This window comes from Pyrus communis, chromosome 3 (genome assembly GCF_963583255.1).
Source record: "Pyrus communis chromosome 3, drPyrComm1.1, whole genome shotgun sequence".
Classification (NCBI taxonomy): domain Eukaryota; kingdom Viridiplantae; phylum Streptophyta; class Magnoliopsida; order Rosales; family Rosaceae; genus Pyrus; species Pyrus communis.
In genome coordinates this window covers 15,572,141-15,595,739 of record NC_084805.1, presented here as the reverse complement: position 1 = coordinate 15,595,739, position 23,599 = coordinate 15,572,141, and the positions used below count along the sequence as shown (strand labels likewise).

Genomic DNA, 23,599 nt, shown 5'->3' with positions numbered 1-23,599 from the left:
ACGTGTCACACCACCTTGACAGCTGCCCCGTGACAGTACTATCCAAGAAGAAGACAAGGAAAATTAATTTTTCTTACCTCAGTGCGGCGCTGAGAAGACAAAAACAACAACGAAAAACGGTCCTTTGCACAAGCAGGTGTAGAAGATTGCTAGGGGAGTGGAAACAATTATCCTCTAGCTTTCTCTCTCTTGTAAGGTTGAATAAACTGCTCTCTGAAATTGATTTGATCATCTACTTAAGGTAGACTTAAATAGACTTTGGAAGTGATTTATTTCCCTTTCCTAGAAGGATCTAATTTCCAATTAAAGAGGGAATCTACATCAAAATAGGAAATAATCCTATGTTTCCTAAAACAAGAAGATCTCTACACCTGTTGCCCTTTCTAGTGAGCAGCCCAATAAATGTGGAGGCATTTGTGGATCAAAAAATAATCAAGGAAAATATGAAGGCGATAAGTGGACTTTTGGGTAAAAAGAAATTCACCCTATAAATATTATTATAACTAAATACACCAACACAGACGTACGTCTCAATTGATTTCCCATCAATCAATCGCCCCAAAATCTCTTCCAGCAGATATAATCCGAAGATTATTACGATTAAATATTAATCAACATGGAAGGTTTGTGCAAGAACAGTATTTCATTAGCATTACTTTTGTTTTGCCTGCTAGGATTAATTTGCGCACAAGACTCACCCGATGACTATGTGAAAGCCCACAACGCCGCTCGAGCGGAGGTGGGTGTTGTGCTAATGGAGTGGGACGAGGGGCTAGCAGAGCGCCAAAAACTATGCAAACAAATAGGCCACCGGCGGCTGTGAACTTAAGCATTCCGGTATAGGTCTTGGTGAAAATATTGCAGTAAGCCCTGACGGTGACTTATCCGCTGCCATGGCTGTGGAAGGATGGGTGAGAGAGAAGGCGGATTATGATTACAGCACCAACGCTTGTGCCCCGGGGCAAGCAGTGTGGCCATTACACGCAGGTGGTATGGCGTGACCCAGGTCTTGTAGGGTGTGGCAAAGCGGAGTGTGCCGACGGAAGTTCCTATGTTGTGTGCCACTATGATCCGGCTGGAAATTCTGCTGAAGAGAAGCCTTACTAAACTTTTCTTTAAAGAAAAAAACAATAAAGATAGGAATTTGATTAAAAATCTCGTGCCTTACTAAGTCACAAAGGTTTGTGAGCCCCAATTACATGCTGGCAAACCATGTTGGGAATACTAACCACATTCGTTGATACGGACATTCTTATTATATTTTCTTGACTTTCTTTTTCATCGTGTAATGTTGTATAATGAGTTGAATCATCTATTTTCTAACACTACTCTTTAAAAATCATCTTTACAGAAAATTAAGAAAATTTAAAATCATTAGTCATCTAATGATTATCGAATAAATATATAGACAAATCAGGTTACCCACTTAAATGCTAAAATTTAATAACATTAATCAAACTTAAACGATTTCTAAACCATGTGATAAAAGAATTCATGTGATTGATGATGGTGAAATTTTTCAAAGTTCCGAGTATTCAAGTGTTATTCCACGTGTCATAAAATAAGTCAAGGCACATGGAAAAATACATTATCTGCTCTCTTGATGATGAATCACGTAATTACGTATTTAGTGTATTTTGCTGAGTGCTCGTTTGTAAGTGCTTTTAGATACCGTTTGGTATGCATACGGGATGCAACAGAACATGACGGAATGGGATAGAACAGAACGGAGGTTCCGTGCTATGTTTGGTACGCGCAGGACGAAACAGGACAGTTGTTCCGTTCTGGGTTTGGTAAGCGCAGGACGGAACGAAACTGATAAGCTCATATCTATATATATTTTACATCAAATTCACTTGTCTTTTCTTAGTTAGTTCCTTATATTTTTGAGCAATTTACTTTGTTTTTGTGTTTTGTAGGATTTGTCAAGTAAAGAAAAGAAAAATAGCACAAGTGGAATTTTAAGTAACAAATTCGTCAAAACTGCCTGTGCACGACAGCTGACTTTGGAAGCAAGTTGCGGACAGCTCAGAATGAGTTAGAGAATGAACCTTATATGTTTGGAAAGCTACGGATGTCTATTTTCTGGAACATTTCGCAGATTGTTAATATCATTTTTCTAGAAAAAGTTATGGCCGTTTTAACACTGAAAGGTTCCCAAGAGGCTGAGCAGTTTGTAACTGACAAGAAAGCATTGAAAGCAATAAATCCAATAAATCTAGCAGCCAAAACTGATGCAATCAAGAACAAACCAGCTGACAGGAAATGGAATAAAGATGAGGATTAAGAGGGAGTAATTGGCATAAAGGCTACCCAAGGAGTTACAATTGTTTTACCATTTCCTCTCACTTATTGTCATCACTAAATGGCTATTAGTGGGTGAGTTAAGGAGAAGAAAATGATGCAGCAAGGATTGATTTAAAAGCAGCGTTGGGGAAGGAAGGAAAGGTGGGGAGAGCCTTAGTCGATTTCTTTCAGTTTTATTTTCTCAAACTCATGTCTATCTTTTGTTTTAACTTAAGGATTGTGTAACTAAATTTTTAGTAGTTAAGGGCTGTTTGAAGCCCCAAATATGATTGCAAGTTTGTTATGACATTTCATTTGAATTACTTTTATAATGGATGAAAATTGGTTCACTACTTGTCTCATTGATGAATTCTTTATGTGTTTTCTACGGATGCATACTTAGTAAGCATATCTAGGATTCTAATGCTATGAATATGTGTGTGCCTACCCTTGTCGAATGAGGACCTACATATGTTCTAGAGTAGTACTTGTTAATTGTGATTAACATGTGAATCAATTTCTAGGATAAGTAAGACAACGACATTACTTACGATGTCTTGTGATGACTCAAACTCTTTGATAGGAGCATATTTAGGCGACTTAACTAGCATATTCTTGTGCATTTGTGCTATTATTTCTTAGTTAATGTCGTATTACAACTCAATTTCGTGTGTTTGTAGGTCCTAAGGGTTAAGGTACCAAGAAAGTGCATTTTGGTGCATTTTAGAGCAGTTTTGGGCACTATGTGGATAGCTTGCATATGGGCCAACATGGATGGACGAATTTGGAGTTCAAGAGGCTAGGAATCTGATAAGAAGATGAAGAAATTAAATTAAAGACAAAGAGGATAAGGAATCAGCTCAAAAGAGGAAACATTATCCAAAAGCTTATCCAACCTTATCTTATCCAAACCTTATCCTATCTTATCCTAACCTAATCTTGTTCCACCTTAATCCTAGCTGCAAGTGGACCTAAAAACATGATTTCTAGAAGCCTTATCTAACCCTAAAAGGGTGCCACACCCTTCCCCCTTTTATCTCTTCTAGAAAACCCAAAATCAGCCACAAAACACCTAGTTTCTAGAAGGCCCAATTTTGGACGAATTTCCTAAACCTTTTTCCTTTTGGATTCTGATCTATTAGGCCTTAATCCTTGTGGATTTGGGTATACAAATCCTTTTATGAAACTAATTGGGCCAAACCCTCTCCTAAGTGGATTTAACTTGCTTGTGCCAAACCCTAGGGCCCTAATCCATAAAATCTACTAAGTGTAACCCTAATCTAATTAACCCTAGGACTATATAAACATATTTTCAGCCATAAATTCGTACACCCCCTATGCTATACAGAAAACCCTTGTGCCGCAACCTCCATTCTCCATTCTAGACCTCCATACATCTCCCTACACATCCATACACTTCTGCCGCACCCTTCCCCACCATAATCAGCCATCCTCCATCCCTCTAAACAAGGAAACACCATCCAAAACCCCCAATTCCATCACCCACACTTTGTGCCGCAGCAAGGAGGAGGAAGAGAAGCCAATCTGTGCATCAAATCCATCTTGGAATTGCTTAACGTTTAGGTGTAATCTTTCTTATGATTTCAATGTTTAAATTCAATACTTTTTGTTGTGCAAGCATGAGGAACTAATCCCCTTTTGGCTAGGGGGGAATTTCGAAACCATGGTTATATTTGCATGATGATTTGATTACTTTCAGTTGTGATTTCATGAATGATGAATTCAATTTACTTATCTGTTTTAATTAAAACTTGTTTATGTATATGAATTGAGAGTGCACACTTAATTTGCATGCATAAATATGATGCTAGGGTATAAGGAAACTTCACCTGATCGTTGGGAACTTATATTCATGAGTAGTTAAGATTGTTGGTCACAATTATGTTAAGTAAATTCTTGGCATAAGTATCATGCGATTTCATAGTTACGAATGCCTCGTCAACACCTATGATCTCCATAGAACCTAATGATCTTTGATTGTCTTTCTATTATGCGCTTTCATATAGAAAACTTTTAAGGAATAATTTGATTGCAATGCGCTAATTCCATTCAACTCAATGGCCTAAGGGAAATCTGAGAGTTAATTTAAGCGTACCTAATTAACTTGGGGTGTTGAGGTTTATAATTCATTGAATAAGCAACTGAAGATTGTGTTGTATGCAAGTATGCCATGTGTGGAGAAAAACCTCCTAGCCATCTCACCATCCACTTAATTCTATCAATTTCGCCCAAATCTCCCTAGTTTACATTATTGTTTTGTTTTTTGATTTTCGTCCAAAACCAAATCCCCAATTGTCTTAGAGTGTCTAATTGGTCCAAATATGTTTTAGATTGTGTTCTTAAGAGTTTTGAGTCAAGTTAGAACAAATTTTCGTCCAAGTTTGTGTTTAGGCTCAAAACTGCCCAATTTGTGTTTTTTAAGGCAGTTTTGAGTGTTTTTAGCCTATTTTGAGTCTTGTGAATGTGTTTGAGTCTTTTTAAGTGAGTTAAGTGTCTTAAAGGTCAGATTTATTTATTTGAGTCAGTTTATAGTGTTTAGCAATCCCTCCTAATCCCCGGTGTAAGAACGATCCCTACTTATTTATATGCTACAATTGTCAAAAGAGGGTTAATTTGTGTGTTAAGTTAATTTTGACATCACTCTTTTCGTTCTTAATGATTTCTACTTGTTAAATCTATGAACACGCCATTCTAGATTGCATGCTACGGACTAAGTTAAGTTGAAAACGTCATTCTCTTAACATACCACATAAGAAAGAGTAATAGGTTGAGTTCTAACATTGAGCCAACTTGAGCATCTTCATCCGGAAATAGAAAAAATTTGAATGAAACATAACATGTTTGCATGATTATTTGGTGGTGGATAGCAATTCCCCTAACTCGTTTTTCTTAACTTGTGAACTACTTAAAATTTGTTTCTGTTCTATTTTTGTTCGATTTAATTTAAATAGCAAATCAACTCCAAAAATCCCAAAATTTTGTATGAGTGTAGTTCTGTGTGTCTAGTATTTGCATATAAAATTTTGTAGACTTTAGATAAGTGTAAGTTGGTCTAATAATTATTTTTTGGTAGCTGGTTAGTAGGGACAACAGCCCAGTTTTTGTGACATTTTAAGTAGTTAGATAAAACAATCTTCTGCGGGAAAGACCCTTATTTTCATATGCTACAATTGACAAATCTTATTGTTAATAAGGAAAATCAATAGGACATTTGTGTGCTACTTTGTGGTGTGCTTTTAATCCTATCAGAAACCAAAAGATTAAATGACTAACTTACCCCTGTTCTGTCTGTTGTTTGGTATAATGTTTATGCGTGGGACAAGACGGGACAAGACAGTTTTTTTTTTTTTTGGAACTTGTTCATATTTGAAGACATATATGCTTATCTATGATATATTTTTTACACTAGCACATGATTGAAGATATGTTATGCTGGATGAATTCTCTTGGGTTGTATATCTTTTATCTTATTCAAAAATGTACACCCCCATCTATAGAAAAACGGAAGAGCAAGGAGTGGAGTACTAAGTACCAATAGAATACAACTAGCATTTTAACCAGTGCGTTGCCGCAGGAATATCAAATGAAATATGAGTATAGCATATAAGAATTATAAGTGTCAGAATAAGAGGCTAACTGTGTTGGAAGCATTGTGCGTAGATATGGAGAAATTATTTACATAAACATGTACTAAGTATTTACATAAATATATAGTAGTTGTTGACAACTCTATATACATATAGAGAGTTGTTCAGAACATTCAACAACTACATATCATAATGTTTAGCTCAAACGAATAAACACATCCTCTACAAATAGAGAGAACTGAGTCATACAACCTAAATGCTGGTGATTACTAAAAAGACCCTTCTATATTTCAACAAGTTCAAAAGAATAATTCACTACGGGTTCCTTCTCATAGCTAGCAATTATATGATGAAACACATGGTGAAGCATAAGGGGTTCTTTTACGAAAGAAAATCGTCGAGTAATGAGCCGCTAACATTTCAAAATATGCACACTCGGATGTGGTTGGTAAATATTAATATGTAAACAAGAAACAAAAACACAGAACACAAATACCTGCTCAAACCATAAAGAATGGATGTTGAGTTTAAGTTTGTACTCTTAGGTCATTTACACTATGTAGATTTACAACCAAAACACAAACATACCACTAATCAAATGCGATTCCCAAGCAGAAGTTAAACCAAAGAAACCAAGAAAATTAATTTATTTTCTCATAATCATCCTAATTTATTTTCTCATAATCATCCTATTTTCCCAGAAAATTGAAATTTTATATGGAAAAATCAAGAAAACGAAAAAGTAAAACACAATCAAAAAACCAAAATCAAAGATATATAGAGATCAAGATCGAACCTGGAGATGCAGCGGCTACGGAAGAAGATCGAGCTCAAACCTGGAGATGCAGCGGCTACGAGAGAAGATCAAGATCGAACCTGGCGATGCGGCTGCTATAGGAGAGGATAAGGAGGAAGGCTATGGGAAAAGACAACGGCAGAGAAGATGGAATGAAGATGATAGAATTTTAGGGTTTCTTTTATGATTTGGATGGTGTAAATATTGAAAAAGATAAGGGGCATTTTTGTCTTAAAATGTTATAATTTTATGTTCCATAAAGATGGAACGAGTCATTCCGGGAGGGGAGGTGGAACGAAAATTTAGCCACAACTCGTTTCGTGGAACAACGTCTCACTATCTTTGGCGTACCAAACGTGGGATAAGGGCGTTCAGTCCCACTGTGTTCTATCCCGTCCCACGTACGAAATGGTACCTTAACTAATGACTAAAAGCGTTTTTGATAAAAGTGTTTTTGTGTTCCAAAAGCACTTAAAGTGCATTTTTCAAGCATCAGTTATGTGCTTTTTGCATGAAGCAAGTGCTTTTTCCAGGATTCACTTGCATAATAAGGATTGATTCCAAAAACACTTTTATCAAAAACGCTTTTAATCATTTTAAAAGTACTTCTACACATTGCCCTAAAATTGGTTGGTTGCCAAAGACATGGGATCATTAGGCTTTGGGCTTATACCCTTTCCATACCAGTATTAAGATGGATGAATGGTAAGTACATTTTTGGGCATGTCTATTATGTGGTCAATTAGTGCAGAATGGGATCCCCTCATGAGCATGGGGACCGAAGCCTACTGAGCAACCCATCTAGGCCCTTAAAATTTGATCTAATGGTTACAAACCGGGGGCCCCTCTAAAAGTTATAATAGTCGTTGGATTAAATTTCAAGGGCCCAGATAGGCTGCTTAGCAGGCTCCAGTCCCCATGCTTAGGAAGGGATTCGGTTCCAATTAGCACGAACTATCCATGTGGACTGTATGAATCATTAAGAACGGTTTGAAAAGTCATTTGTGGTGGGCCATATTTTTTACAGTCAGTGTAATATGTCTAAGGGGATGTGCAAACTTGTGTGTTTAGAATATATCTTTCTGCTACAAGACTGATGGATTGTGCGATACACTACATGTGGCTCGTGATGAAGGTATATAGCTAAATGTGACAAGTTATGAAAGATTATGAATGAAAATAAACACAATCACTAAATAAACGTTTAAATGAGATATTGAAAATAAACACAATCATTAAATAAACGTTTAAATGATATATTAACTTTATAGACAAGCATACCAAAATACATATGGATTTGAAAATGATTTCGAAGAGATACGTTACGATGCACTTAATCGGATGATATTAAAGAGGCAACTTCGACCACTGTAATAAGAAGGCAGATTCCACCCTAAGGATCCTGCAGGTCCATATGAGCAGCCTTTGTGTGCTCGTCCTTCTCGTACTCACCACCATTTATGATGATGTCTTCCACTTGTGAGGGCAATATGCAATCTCAATCATAGCCCTTGCAGTTACCATGGAAAAAAAAAAAAATGAAATTTCTCAAACCCATATGGAAAGCCGAGTCACAATCTTCTTGGAGCTTCTTCATCGCCCATAAAGTGATTGACCTAGCATGTGAAAATTCATCTTCTTTCATAATAATTGATCATCTTACGTTTAAGTCTATGTATTTGACATTTGTACTTGGCTGATTTTTGATACGCCTCGTTCAGCTTATTCTTTAATGCAACCAATGTGGACCCTTCTTTCATGCACTTTTGATGCCAGACACTTACGACAAATGAATTGGCACAAAATTAGTTCTTCACTAAGCAATTTTATCGATCGGATCATTGTAATCATAATCACTTCCCAAATCACATATGACATATAAGCTTGGCGTGGTGGTAAGAGTATGATTTATGAATTTTTCGACAGGTGTTTTGAACAAGTGAATTTTTGTTGTGCGTTTGTGAACTAGTTGCTTCCAATGTAAGTGCACTATCTCATTTGGCCTAGTTTATTCTTATATGTGTATCATGTAAAAGTGATTAAATGTCACACCTGCAAAAGCTAGATGGAATTAACTGACAAATGACGCTCTAGTGTGGATTTATGTTTGATGTTTAAAAACTCTCTTGACACTATATAACATTGAGTAGTATTTGCATTAACCTTAAAATCGGAACATGATATTAACGATCTAAATCGTTCATCTTTTTGCATCCACTATAAGATCATATTTTCAAAAAAGTAATTCTGAAAAATTCTTTCTGGTGATGAAAAATTAAAGCTTAAGTGTATACGAGAATCGGACAGTTAGAGTTTCTGACTAAGGTTTATGGATTATGGTGTCGAGTTGTGGAGTTGACTCCTTCACAAAAGTTCTAGGCCTTGTCATTATGAACGTTTGTAGATTTTTTTTTTTAACATTTTTCACACTTGTAAATTAATTATTACTAATTTTTATTTGTTTTCAAGTCATAGAAAAAACACTATTCAGGAGGGTTTGGAGGGTTTAAAAAATCCAAACGATGATCCAACCATTATCAAAGCCTAGAGGAAGGGATCCTGAACGTCGGCATAATTTTTTTATATTTTTTCTATTTCTACATAATTTATTATGAATTTCTATTGCGCTTTGGCATTTAGTTCGCAATAATTCGTAATAATTTATTTAGAAGTGCAAAAATTACGAAGCCGGGTGGCACGTGATTTGGAATATGATATTTTTCACATGAACTTCTCATATTTCATTTGAACTCGTAATCGAGGTTTTATATAGGATTTTACACTTAATACATTATTTTATCCTCATTAGAGTTTAGGGTTAATTTCATAGGGTGTCACAATGCTTTATCCAAAAAATACCAGCGATGGCAGTAATGGAATTTGGATTACAGGTAATGTTTAACTATCTATCTGGATAGTTTCATGCACAAAGAGAAAAAAAATAAAGGGAAAAAACATGAATAAGAAATCAAATAACATATAGGTGAAATTATAGATACGATAACATATTAAACAACAAAACTGAAACAGTGTGAGGCTGACATTACAAGCATTGGAAATTTTGTTCTAGCATTACAATGCAAATTCTGCTACTTTACCAGAAAATAGTCATCCACATTGGTTGTCACCACTGACCAAACGCTTTGAAGCTCGTGTTGATGCGTCCTAAAAAATGTTAAATTAGACATTGACAAGAACGTGATCTCAAGCTTCGTCAGTTACTCCATAATATATATATATATATATATATATATATATATATATATATATATTTTAGTAACTTATATTTGTGGATAGCCAATCTTCTGGCTCAGGGATGCGCCTCTTTTGTGTCGAATCGACTGGACAAACTTAAAACAAAATCCGAACGAAGTTCAAACAAGGTATGGCGCCGCCAATTTCGAACTCCTGGTGTGGAACGCCTTGCTGTAGACGACAAACAATAGAGAAGTTCGACTGTGTTTCAAATGTCGGGTTTGGAACTTGATTGACATTTTTTAATATATTTGTGGGAGAGTTTTGGTCTGAGGAGACGACATGATTAATGCATGTAACTGTTGTCGGGGAAGGGATTTGTTTTAGTTGAAAAAATTGTTGTCGGCTGTAATGGGTTTTATTTACAGGTCATTTATGACCCGATTTTACAGTAAGCTTGCTTTGATTGATTTATTTTTTAGTCGTTAAGATTAGATCCAACAACCTATGTTTGTCCACGCTAATAGACTTTAAAAAAGGATCTGCATACTAGAAAACAAGTACATTTCTAGGTTAAGATTAGATATGCCTTGAGCCTATATAAGGAGGTCGCCTTTGGGCTTTTTTTTTTTTTTCAAATCACCTCACGTATGAGATTTCCTTCGCTTAAATAGCTACCGAGTTTCATGTGCACACGAAGTAAAAAATGTGCAATGGTTTGCATGGGTTTGACATTGGGTGTAAAAGGATTGTAACCTATTTCATACTATAATTGAGTATAGTAAACTAGAATAAAATAAAAATAAAAATAAAAAGAAGAAGATACTTTAACATCTAAATATTTATACAAAAGTATTTGAAGAGTTCAATTAGAGAAGAAATTATTTATCTATTATTTTGATTACACAAGGTGATTTGCTACCCGTATTGTCATTCTCAAATTGATTCTAAATTGTGAAATTTTCTTCATTATCAAGTCAATTGAGTATATTTTTTGGGTCAAGTGAAATTTCATTCAAATAACAGGCCCCACAAACTAGGAAAATGGCCCAAAATAGAAAATAAAGCCCAAATAATAGAATCTGATACACTCTGACCCAGACATCCAAGTGGACACTGAAATCGAGGCATGCTACATGACACTAGAAGGTGACAAAGCCATGATATGCATTTAGTGTGCAAAAAGTGCGAATAAATTAAAACCAAAATCGAGAACTAATTTAAACTAAGAGTACGGGTGCACGTTGCAGGAATAACACTTATTACAAATGCATGAAGTGTTTGAGCATAAATAAAAGTGCAGCAAAAAGAAGTATACTCCCATCCTAGTTAGGATGGTATTACACAACTACCTGGAAATAAATTTCCTACATTGTCAGAAATGGATGTCATAATCTACCAATGACCCCTCCCACCACAGAATCTAACTACTAAGTCCTTGAGGGGTGCAAAAGAGAAAGTGTGAGGGGCAAAATAAAGATTTATCAAAACCTTTGATTTTCAAAACATAGTAAGCACTCGCTGTAAAACCCGTATAGTTTTCAAAATCATACTACAATCGTGTATGAAAAACCCAAAGCAAAAGTATAAGAGTAGTTGTACTAAGGATATAGGAAAATTGACACACCCTGACCTAAATCGAGGCATGTTGGCCGTCACGTAAGGGTGACGTAGCCATGTGCACAGTGCGAAAGTGATAGTGATACGAATATGTAGGTAAATAAAAACCAAACTAGCTACTTTACACTAAGTAAGTATAAAAGTACGAGTGAAGTTGTTTAAAATAGTAATGCAAGTACTCAGAGCGTAGGTAATCTAAGTGCAATCTAGCAAGCTAAGAATTAATTATACAAGACATGAAAGAAATCCCTACATTATTTGAAGTCTGTCAAAACCGCTGTACAATCCTCATAAGCCACCAACACGAACTTCTACCTAGAACCTGGAGGGGCACAAAACAAAAAGTGTGAGTGAGCAAAAGCAAAGTTTTTGAAAACATCTCTGCCTTTAGAAATGTAATAACACCGTAAAACCCATATAATTTCCCAAAAAATAATACTACATACGTATATAAAAATCATTCACGAAAGCAATGGAAATCAAGTATATGCCATGTCACTATCTCAGGGTCGTAACCCCCGAGTCTCGCCCGGCTACACTCGTCCTCCAAAAATGTCTCACCTATATGTAAAACAGCTATTTTAACGTTAATTTTAAGCACATAACTAAAATCGTGTAACACCTTCTCATATGTTGCTCAATTGGGGTATTTGAATATGCCATCATGGCCTACTCAACACCACGAGCATCCCTATATTTTTAGAATAATTTTTCAACGCCCCATGCGCCCTCAGGCACCGGCCAAGGCAATTCTATACACGCTGGTGACGCGCAGGCACGTGCCTGGCATACTGATGGAATCCTTAACGGTGTTAGGGAATATTCTGTTAAATAGAAGCATATACTGTTATATTTACCTGACGCCATTAGTATATTCCGTCAAAGTTGACGGAAAATTCTTATTTATTCTCTAGTGGTTCGCCGGATTCCTACACCGATGCCACCTCATCGTTGGTTTCTGGAAAAATCTAAAACTTCAATATCTCTCTCATTTCTCAACCAAAATTCACGAATTTCATATGGATTCAAAGCTCTTCAAGTATTGAACACAACCACCTATTTGAAGTCCTAAAACTGACAAAAAGTGGTCGGAAAACCTTTGAAACCTCCGGCTAAACCTACAACTCGATGAATCCTTTTTATCCCGAAGTTCTATCACTCCAAAACTAACCTAGGACCCCTTTAGAACCTTAAAACCTTGAAGAACTTCGGCGATCACGTCGGAGTAAACTTCCACCTCGTCGGAGCTCGTGTGTTCTCGGGTTTTTTAAGTCCTTTCTTTGAACCAACGGTACCACCAGGCTTATGAAGTCAAGAAGAGGGTGATGATAACCTCAATGGGTTCAATCCGTGACGTTTTGATGGTGTTTGAAGGTTGGAAGGCTCGGCCATACGAACGATAGAAAATTCGAGAGATTTGGTGAGGGTGAGAGTTACGTACATGTGTGTGTGGGTGTGTCCATGTAGGTTACAAGATTAGGCAGCTTAAAAGGATCATAAGCCCTGATTGGGCTATGTGATTTAGGGCCTAACAATTGGTCCAAAAGAAGTAAAACAAGCCTAAAATTCTAGTTGGGTCCAATGTTGTAGGAAAAGAAGATAATTGGTGGATAGGTTATGGACAACCCAAAACTATAACTCTACCCAATTATACCTATTCGTTCATAACTTCCTTATCACAATTTCAGTTCAAGCCTAACTCGCATCGACGTTCTCATAAGATCACGTATAATTTAATCATGTCAGCTAGAAAAATAATTTAAAACTATAAACATACATCCATGTCACTAAGCCCACGAGGGCATAATCATCATTTTACATACTCGGGGATGAAATATAAACCATAAATTGGGATGGGTCATCACAACCTACCCCCCTTAAGAAAATTTCGTCCCCAAAATTTCTATGCACTAGTATAATAATATATCAATACTCATAAAATAGGCATGGATACATATCCCTCAGACGATCCTCCGTCTCCCATGTAGCTTCCTCCCCTGAGTGGTTCCTCCACAAAACTTTCACCATGTGCACAGTCTTGTTCCTAAGTACCTTATCCTTCCAGTCTAAAATCCTCACTGGCTCCTCGTCATATGTTAAGTCTGGATTAATTTCTAATGGTTAAGGAGGTATCACATGTGATGGATCAGAGATATAATGACGAAGCATAGAGACGTGAAAAACATCATGTACTCTTGATAACTCTGGGGGTAACTCAAGTCTATAGGAAACTTCACCGACTCGCTCAGTGATCTGGTACGATCCAATGTAGCAAGGACTTAACTTACCTTTCTTACCAAACCATACAACGCTCTTCCACGGAGATAGCTTCAAAAATACCCAATCTCCAACTTTATACACGCTATTAGTGGTGTTTTTATCAGCAAGGCTTTTTTGTCGATCTTGGGCCGCTTTCAAGTTAGCTTTAATTACCTGAATATTCTGGGTAATCTCATCAAAAATCTTTAGGCCCACTAACACCCTCTCACCAACTTCAGACCAAGATAGAGAAGTATAACAGGATTTACCATAGAGAGCCTCGAAAGGTGACATACCAATACTAGAATGGTAACTGTTATTGTAGGCAAACTCAATCAAATCCAAACGGTTATGCCATGCGTCACCAAACTGCAATACCGAAGATCTCAGCATATTTTCTAGTGTTTGGATAGTTCTCTTAGATTGCCCATCTGTCTGTGGATGATACGCCGTACTATAAAGTAATCTCGTACCAAGAGCTTCCGGAAAAGCCAACCAAAACTTAGAAGTGAACCTAGGATCTCGATCAAAAATAATACTAACCGGAACCCTGTGGTATTTAACAATCCCTAATATAAATAACTTAGCTAATCAGCTTAAAGAATAGTTCTATCGAACTGGTATAAAGTGTGCTGACTTAGTAAGCCGATCCAATATTACCCAGATGCCATCATAACCATTTCGTGTACGAGGAAGCTTATACACGAAATCCATGGTAATATTTTCCCATTTCCACTGGGGAATAGGAAATGGCTGCATTAATCCAAAAGGTTTCTTCCTCTCAGCTTTGACTTGCTAACAAATTGCACATCGACTCACATATTCAGCAATCTCTCTTTTCATGCCAGGCCAATATTAGAAAGGTCGAATAGTGTGATACATCTTGGTACTCCCAAGATGCATCGCATATGCCGATATATGTGCTTCATCGAGAATATCTTTCTTTAGTTCTGCAATATTCGGCATGTACATCCGACTTTCCTGCATAAGCATGTTATCAAATTCTCGAATCCAAAGATCCTTCTTCTTCCTTTCTGACACTACCTGAATTAACTCCTGAGATTCTTCATCATTCATTTGAGCCTCGAGCACACGATCAATTAAAATATGTCTGACCTGGAAACTGGCAAGTAAAGCTTCTTCCTGATCTATCATTCCCAAATCAACTCCAGTACATCTCAATTCCGTAAGGAGAAGGATATGCCAACCATATAAGCGCGTCAGCCACCAAGTTTGCACGACCAAGGTGGTACTCAATCATGCAATCATAATCACTGAGCAGTTCTATCCACCTCCCCTGTCGAAGGTTAAGATCCTTCTAGGTGAAAAGGTACTTGAGGCTTTTATGATCTGTGAAAATTCGGCACTTTTCTTCATACAAATAATGCCTCCAAATCTTCAGGGTGAAAATAATGGATGCTAGCTCGAGATCATGGAAAGGGTAATTCATGGCTTCAACTGTCGTGAGGCATATGCAATTACCCTGCCATGCTACATTAATACGCAACCTAAGCAATTTAAGGAAGCATCATTGTAAATCTCAAAATTACCGTTGTCATCTGGAAGCGCCAAAGCAGGTGCATGAGTGAGACAATACTTTAGCTGCTAGAAAGTCCGTTCACAATCATCGTCCCACTCGAATCTAACATCTTTTCTAGTTAACCTCATCAATGGTAAGGCTATGGTGGAAAAATCTTTAACAAACAGTCGATAATAACCTGCTAAGCCAAGAAAACTCTGTACCTCGGTGACGGTTTGTGGCTGCTCCCAATTTTCAACTATAGCTACTTTGTGTGGGTCCACCTGAATACTTTGAGCTGATATTACATGCCCCAAAAATGCCACTTGATCTAACCAAAACTACCATTTGTTGAACTTAGCATATAATTGGTACACCCTTAATTTCTTCAAAACCAAATTGAGATGTGGAGTATGCTCTACCTTAGACTTAGAATACACCAAAATCAATAAAGATAATAACGAACCTGTTGAGGTATGGCTTGAATACCTGATTCATCAGGTCCATAAAAGCTGCGGGTGCATTTGTTAACCCAAATGGCATCACGAGGAATTCGTAATGACCATATCAAGTCCTAAAAGCCGTCTTAGGTACATCTTCACTTGTGATCTTTAATTGATAATACCCAGATCTCAAATCAATCTTGGAGAACACGTAAGCACCTCGAAGCTGGTCAAATAAATCATCTATTTAAGGTAACGGATAATGGTTTTTAATCGTTACCCGATTCAACTGTCAATAGTTAATATGCCTAACTACTCAAACATCCTCCACATAGATAGGAATATCCTCATTCAATACCACGTGAGCCAAATAACCCTGGCAACCTTTCCTCAGTAGCCGCTTGGCCTTCACGGAAAAAATGATGTCGTGTTTCAATCCATTACGTATACCCACAAATGTAATCACATGCAGGTCCAGCCAATGAAAAATGACTGCCTTTTCATAACAATCCATCTTGGCATGATTGTAGTGTAACCAATCCATGCCTAAAATAACATCAAAGTTAACAATATATAATGGAACCAGATCAGCTGGCATAACGATGTTCTTTACCAGAATAGGACATCCTTGATATACCCAACTAACATAACATGTCTCACCTCTAAGCATCGAAAACTCTAACTCATAACTGAGAGGTGTGGGGTAGGCTTGCATCGTCTGAACAAACGTATGAGAAATAACAGAGTGTGTGGCACCAGAATCAATTAATACTCTAACAAAATGACCAAGAATATTTAACGTACCTATAATCAGATCAAGATTGTTCTAAGTATCTTGCAAGATGATATGGTGGACACGTCCCTATGGTTATTGTCGTCCTCCACAATCCCTGTTAACTTAATTCCCACATCCTTATATACCGCGTCCCTGACCAGGCTGATTAGGTTGCCTCAACGATTCTGCATTGCTGGAAGCAACCTCAACGCTCTGGGACTGCCCTCTAAGATACCACTGTGATCCACCAGCCGAATATGTCGGATATGGCGCATAACCTCGTGGGTACTGAGCGTAACCACTGTGATGATATAGATCATGTAGATACTAATACTATCCCCCAAAATATGGAGCTATATCACCCTGATAATGATATACTCTACCACAACCCGTATGTGTATAACCACTAGGTCCTGGAACCTACTGAATAGGAATTGGTGGTGGCAAAGTAGACGATTGAGGTTTCTGCTGACTTTGTGGGCACTGGATAGCCCAATGTCCCATTTGACCATAAACAAAACATCTACCTCTATTGCCTTGTCTACAATCCCCAAAATGTCGACTATTACATCTACAGCAAAACAGACCACTAGAACCACCAAAATCTATCTGTCTTTGAAAGCAGAAACCGCCTGAACGTCCGCCTCTCTACAGTGTAGTGGAACTCAAGCCCTTACTAGAAGAACTAGAACTGGTACCACTTCTCTTAAAACTCTGTGTCTTGCGAGGACCTTGCAATAACCGACCTTTATCTTTATTACTATTTTTCTTTTGATTATTATCTTTTTCTTCTTCATCCTTACTATCATCTGGAGCACTTTCAGAATCGTCAACTCGAAGTAGAACTTCATAAAACTCTTGATATGTCAAACAAGGAGTAGTAGTCGCCATGGAATGCCACTTTTTTTTAGTACCCCCATTTAAATCATTGAAGCATTTCAACAGGATTTTCAGCAATCTCCGGACAATACAGGGACAAATCAGTAAACTTTCTATAATACTCATTAGATGACATTTTCCCTTGCTTTAATTGCGAGAATTCTTGCCTCCTACGATCCAAATACTCTGGTGGTACAAATCTCTTCTGGAATAATCACTTAAAAACCTCCCAATCTGCAGCCTCTTCTGGTGACAACTTAAAAGATCCTTGCCTCCACCAAGATGTAGCCTCCTTACCCAAAAACCAAGTGGTCGTCTTGACCCATCTATCCTTAGGAAAAATTTCCCTGTCACTGCATCACTCGATAAGTTTTCTCGACAAGGTTAAACCACTGCTCGGCTTCCTCGGGCCCCTCATTATCCACGAAATTATTCAACTTTAAGTTATATACAGTCTCCAAGGGAGTTCTCTGGGGAGGACGAAGTAAGGACTAAATGGCATTAGCAATAGCCTTGCCAAGTTAGGTAATATCTAGAAAATTAGACTCAGAAGAGGTACGTGGCTCCCTACAAGGCAGCGTGGTTTTGACATAAGACATCAAAATGATTAGAATACTCACAAAATATGCAAGACTGCCAAACCTAAGCTCTGATACCAAACTGACACACCCCAACCTAAATCGAGGTATGATGGCCATCACGTGAAGGTGACATAGCCATGTGCGCAGTGCGGAAGTGATAATTATACGAATATGTGGGTACATAAAAACCAATCTAGCTACTGTACACTAGGTAAGTACAAAAGTATGAGTGAAAGTGTTTAAAATATTAATGCAAGTGCTCAGAGCGTAGGTAACCTAAGTGCAGTCCAGCAGGCTAAGTATTAATTATACAAGACATGAAAGAAATCCCTACATTATTTGAAGTCTGTCAGAACTGCTGTAGAATCCTCATAAACCACCAACACGAACTTCTACCTAGAACCTGGAAGGGCGCAAAACAAAAAGTGTGAGTGGGCAAAAGCAAAGTTTTTAAAAACATCTTTGCCTTTAGAAATGTAATAACCTCTCACTGTAAAACCATTATAATTTCTCATAAAATAATACTACATACGTATATAGAAATCATTCAGGAAAGCAATGGAAACCAAGTATATGCCATGTCACTATCTCAGCAGTAAATATGTAAGTTAGGCGATATAAATCAATGTAAAAGTGATATGCTAGCCGGAGTCACCTAATGTGACTTGTACGGCACTAAACCTACACACGAGTCGGAACCACCTAATATGGTATGTACGACAGGCTGGGTGTAAATAAGTACGCTCAAGTGCTATGATCACGTAAAGGTTGTGTGACGAATTGTAGGTCACCTACGAGTCGAAACCACCTAATGTGGTTTGTACGACAGGCTTGCACCTAACTTAGATCCAAACTAAGCATGCGGTGCAAGAGGTGAACGATCACGTGAAGGCTAAGCCCTGGCCACGGGCAGAGCATTAACACCGGGGTACAGGACAATGAGCTTTACGTGCATCAACTCATAATCAACTACCATGCAACCATACCGTCAATATAAACTCACCTAAACTTACCTGGACCTCCGCAACGTCATGCAATATTACGCAAAGCTATACTAATGCATATGCTAAAATGTAAAGCAAACATGACATGGCATTTTAAACAAAATTTTGTTTAAAAACAAATTCTGGGAAATGCATATATATATAATAAAAACCAAAAGCCCACTCACTCGTATGTAGCAGGGTCGTAACCCCCGAGTCTCACTTGGCTGCGCTCGTCCTCCGAAAACGTCTCACCTATATGTGAAACAACTATTTTAACGTTAATTTTAAGCACATAACCAAAACCGTGTAACAACTTCTCATTAGTTGCTCAATTGGCGTATTTGAATATGTCATCGTGGCCTACTCAATATCACGAGCATCCCCATATTTTTAGAATAATTTTTCGACGCCCTATGCGCCCTCACGCGCCGGCCAAGGCATGACCACACGCACCTACCACCCACAAGCACATGCCTGGCACACTAACAGAATCCCTAACAGCATTAAGGAATATTCCGTTAAATAGAAGCATATACCATTATATTTACCTGATGCCCTTAGTATATTCCGTCAAAGTTGATAGAATATTCTTCTTTCTTCTCTGGTGGTTCATCGAATTCCAGGACCAATGCCGCTGCATCACCGATTTGTGGAAAAATCTAAACTTCAATATCTCTCTCATTTCTCAACCAAAATTCACAAATTTGATATGGATTCAAAGCTCTTAAAGTATAGAACATAACCATACCTATTTGAAGTCCTAAAACTGACGAAAAGTGGTCAGAAAAACCTTCAAAACCTCCGGCTAAACCTACAACTCTGTGAATCCTTTTTATCCCGATGTTCTATCACTCCAAAACTAACCTAGGGTCCCATTAGAGTTGATTATAATCCTTTAGAACCTTAAAACCTTGTAGAACCTCGTGTGTTCTTAGGTTTTTAAGTCCTTTCTTCGAACCAACAGTACCACCAGGCTTATGAAGTCAAGATGAGGGTGATGATAACCTCAGTGGGTTCGATCCATGACGTTGGTATTTGAAGGTTGGAAGGCTCAGTCATACAAACGATAGAAAATTCGAGAGAAATGGTGAGGGTGAGAGTTACGTATGTGTGTGTGTGGGTGGGTCCATGTAGGTTACGGGATTGGGCAGCATAAAAAGATCATAAGCCCTGATTGGGCTATGTGATTTAGGGCCTAACAATTGGTCCAAAAGAAGTAAAACAAGTCTAAAATTCTAGTTGGGTCCAAGGTTGTAGGAAAAGAAGATAATTGGTGGATAGGTTATGGAGAACCCAAAACTATAACTCTACCCACTTACACCTATTCGTTCATAACCCCCTCATCACAATTCCAATTTGAGCCTAACTTGCATCAACGTTCTCATAACGTCACGTATAATTTAATCACATCGGCTGGAAAAATAATTTAAAACTATAAATGTACATCCACGTCACTAACCCAACGAGGGCATAATCGTCATTTTACATACTCGGGGATAAAATATATACCATAAATTGGGACGGGTCATCACAGAAATCGCAAATATCTCAACAATATAACACAATTTACTCATAAAAATGCAGACAAATTCATGGAGAAAGTAGCTACATGAATAGGCTGGATGTAATAATCTATGCTCGAGTTCGGCCTAGCAATTTCTAACACAGCCTGTTAACGTGACATGAAACGACACGAAATTAACAAGTTTTCGGGTTGACACGATAATGAATCGGGGTCATTTTCAGGTAACCCGATAAGCACTTGTTAAGATAACAGGTATGTCCAAGTATACATGTGGGTAACCCGTTATTCTATAAGAAAAATAGTAATTTTATAATTTTATACCATTAAAAAAAATTACTATAATTAATAGCAGTAGGATTTAATCCCGAACCGAACATAAAGTTAAAATATAAATATATATATATATATATATATATGTATATATAAATTAAATTTAGAAAATTCATGACCGTTGGATCGGCTGAGATTTAATTCGCCAATATCTATCTCAACCCTAAATCAGACTCTCGCTTATTCTAGAAGGCTCAAATCGAAGCAGCCGCTCTCTCTTTCTTACTGAACTCTTGAATCTCAGCCTCGAACCATAACTCCGGCCAGCCACGAGTCCACGGCCACCCACTTCATTCTTGTAGTAGTGTATACTAATGTTGTTTTTTATTGGGCTCTTATTTTGGAATATGTAGTACTTAACAACAAATGTGTTTTTATGTTTTGAAGTAATATTTATGTTGCAAAGTGGTGTGTGCAAATTTAGAAAAAAATATATATTTTTCTTAACGGGTCGGGTCATTTTACCTGTTGGGTAAAATGACAGACAAGTTAAGAACCCGTTAAGATAATAGGTGTGACACGATATGACTCGTTAAGATAACATGTGTTACATAAACTTAGCAAACACGGTCCCATTTTCCAGGCCTAGCTCGAGTAAACATACACGCTAAGCTAGCGTTAAGCGTGTCATATAAGAGTCCTAGATGTAAAAACAATGAGTACACTCTAGTACCCATAATTGACCCAATGTTAGTGTAAAGGTGCGACATGAACATACACGTGAATGTGGTCTTGGCCAGGATAAGTGCTATACATGCCAGTATAAACATGCATGATGAGCAGATACAATATTTTTGACCAACAATCATAATTTTACAAATCTCAACATCATCACTAGTACTTATGTTTATAAGTAAAAGAATGACATGATATATAAACATTCCATAAAAGCCATTATGTAAACTATAACTATATAGTATAGGTTTGCAAACAAAACTCACTCACTACTACATCATCGGGTCATAGCACCTACCTTGCTTGGCCTCTGATATCTTCAGGGCAAGTCTCTCCTAAATGTGGCACCACTATACTAATCAATAAACTACTCAATGCTCACAATTACTACGGAAGGACTTGAAATTCCCTTTGTTTGCTTAATTTATCACCCTTTAAAATTGGCATTTCAGTAATGCCACAAGAAGCCATGTTGAATCTTTTTAAAACCTTGTCGATGTAACCCTTTTTCTTTCATTTCAAAGTTTTCTTGCAGCACTTTCTTGGTTTCATCCAATAAGCTAGTTGTGTTCATTGTAAGTAGTCTGTCATCCACATAAAGGACCAATATTATGAAGCCACTCCCACTAATCCTTAAGTATATGCAGTTATCAGAAGGATTCTCAACAAAGCCATTCTCTTTAACAACTCTATGAAACTTGAGATACCATTGTCTCGATGCTTATTTTAACCCATATATTGACTTTTTCAATCTACAAACTGAATTTTCATTCCCTTCTTCTATGAATCCATCTGGTTGCTTCATGTAGATGCATTCTTCCAAGTCACCATTTAAGAATGTCATCTTAACATCCATTTAGTGCAAGATTAGATCAAAATATGCAACAATGGCCATAATAACTCTAAATGCATCTTTTGTTGAAACAGGACTGAAGGTCTCTTTATAATCCACTTCTTCTCTCTGAGTAAACCCTTTTGCTACAAGTCTCGCTTTGTGTCTCTCTATGTTTCCCTTCAAATCTCTTTTGGTCTTGAATACCCATTTGCATCCTATTGGCTTCATGTTTTCTGTTTTCTCTACAAGCTCCCGGACTTTTTTATTTTTCATTGATCCCAGTTCACTTCCAATTGCTTCTATCCATTTGGTAGCATTTATACTTGAGACTGCTTCTTTAAAAGTTTTGGGATCATCGAATTCTGAGAAATCAATGTTGTTGGCTACTGCTTCAACCATGTACACAAAATTTTCTAAGGCGGTTGATCTCCTTACCCTAGTTGATCTCCGCAGGACCATTGGTTCATTTTCAACGTGCCACCCTCTTGTTGTTGTTGTGTTTGCATGTTTAGAGCTTCGGTGTCCATAGGCTCATTGACACCATTGATATTGACATCATTAGCAATCGGTGGTGTGGCTCCCACATTATTTCCTTGCTTAGAATTCACGTTCCTTTCAACTTCATTTGTGTCATCATGCATGTGACTTGGAAATTCAATTGCCACTGTTGGTGCCTTGAAAGAAGAAATCTTTGCATGTTCTATGGTAGTGCCAGTGTCTCTTTCCTCTTCAAACATAAAATCATTATCATTTGTCCTAGACTCATTGTCCAGACTATGCTCCATAAATATTGCTTTCTCTGTCTCAACAATTTTAGGACCTTGATTGCTAGAACAGTAAAATCTAAACCCTTTTGATCTCTCAGCATAACCAATGAAGTAACAACTAACTGTCTTGGATTAAGTTTAACACTACTGGGGTTGTAAATTTTGGCTTCTGCTTTACATCCCCAAACGTGTAAATGATTCAAGCTCGGTCTCCTTCCAGTCCATAATTCAAAATGGAGTATTTTATACTACTTTTGAAGGAACTCTATTCAACAAATAATTGGCAATTTTTACAGCTTCTCCCCATAAATATTTAGGCAAGTGAACCCTACAAATCATGTTTCTTACTGATAGAAGCATATTTATGCTACTTAGTTATGTTGTTTCGTTGCATTTAGTGAGTTAATCACTATTTATTTTGGCCTTTTAAGCTATTTTAGTATGTTTTTAGGTCCTAATGGAAAAATGAGCAAGAAAGGGCATTTTCAAGCTAAATGGAGCAGTTTTGGGCATGGATTGA

The 23,599-nt window shown here is 37.3% G+C and overlaps 2 protein-coding genes and 1 pseudogene across 2 annotated transcripts; 1 reads left to right on the top strand and 2 right to left on the bottom strand.

Moving 5' to 3' along the window:
• The first annotated feature begins 616 nt into the window (after positions 1 to 616).
• LOC137727633 (pathogenesis-related leaf protein 4-like) lies at positions 617 to 1,107 on the top strand (annotated as a pseudogene).
• Positions 1,108 to 13,431: 12,324 nt separating this feature from the next.
• On the bottom strand, positions 13,432 to 14,919 carry LOC137728265 (uncharacterized). The gene is made up of 4 exons (XM_068467101.1): positions 14,645 to 14,919; positions 13,939 to 14,077; positions 13,794 to 13,833; positions 13,432 to 13,619 (listed from the first exon to the last, which is right to left on the bottom strand). The coding sequence occupies exons 1-4, from the start codon at positions 14,917 to 14,919 to the stop codon at positions 13,432 to 13,434; spliced, it is 642 nt and encodes a 213-aa protein (XP_068323202.1).
• A 7,414-nt stretch (positions 14,920 to 22,333) lies between these two features.
• Positions 22,334 to 22,711, bottom strand: LOC137728264 (uncharacterized mitochondrial protein AtMg00820-like). Its single transcript, XM_068467100.1, has one exon. It carries the CDS (start codon positions 22,709 to 22,711, stop codon positions 22,334 to 22,336), a length of 378 nt encoding a protein of 125 aa, XP_068323201.1.
• Positions 22,712 to 23,599: the final 888 nt, after the last annotated feature.

Coding starts and splice junctions, on each gene's coding strand:
- LOC137728265 (XM_068467101.1), bottom strand. CDS start 14,919: ATGATAGATCAGGAAGAAGCTTTACTTGCCAGTTTCCAGGTCAGACAT. Junction 13,834..13,938: donor AGATTACCCAGAATATTCAG/GTAATTAAAGCT, acceptor GTATTTTTGAAG/CTATCTCCGTGGAAGAGCGT. Junction 13,620..13,793: donor TGTATGGTTTGGTAAGAAAG/GTAAGTTAAGTC, acceptor CTTAACCATTAG/AAATTAATCCAGACTTAACA.
- LOC137728264 (XM_068467100.1), bottom strand. CDS start 22,711: ATGGTTGAAGCAGTAGCCAACAACATTGATTTCTCAGAATTCGATGAT.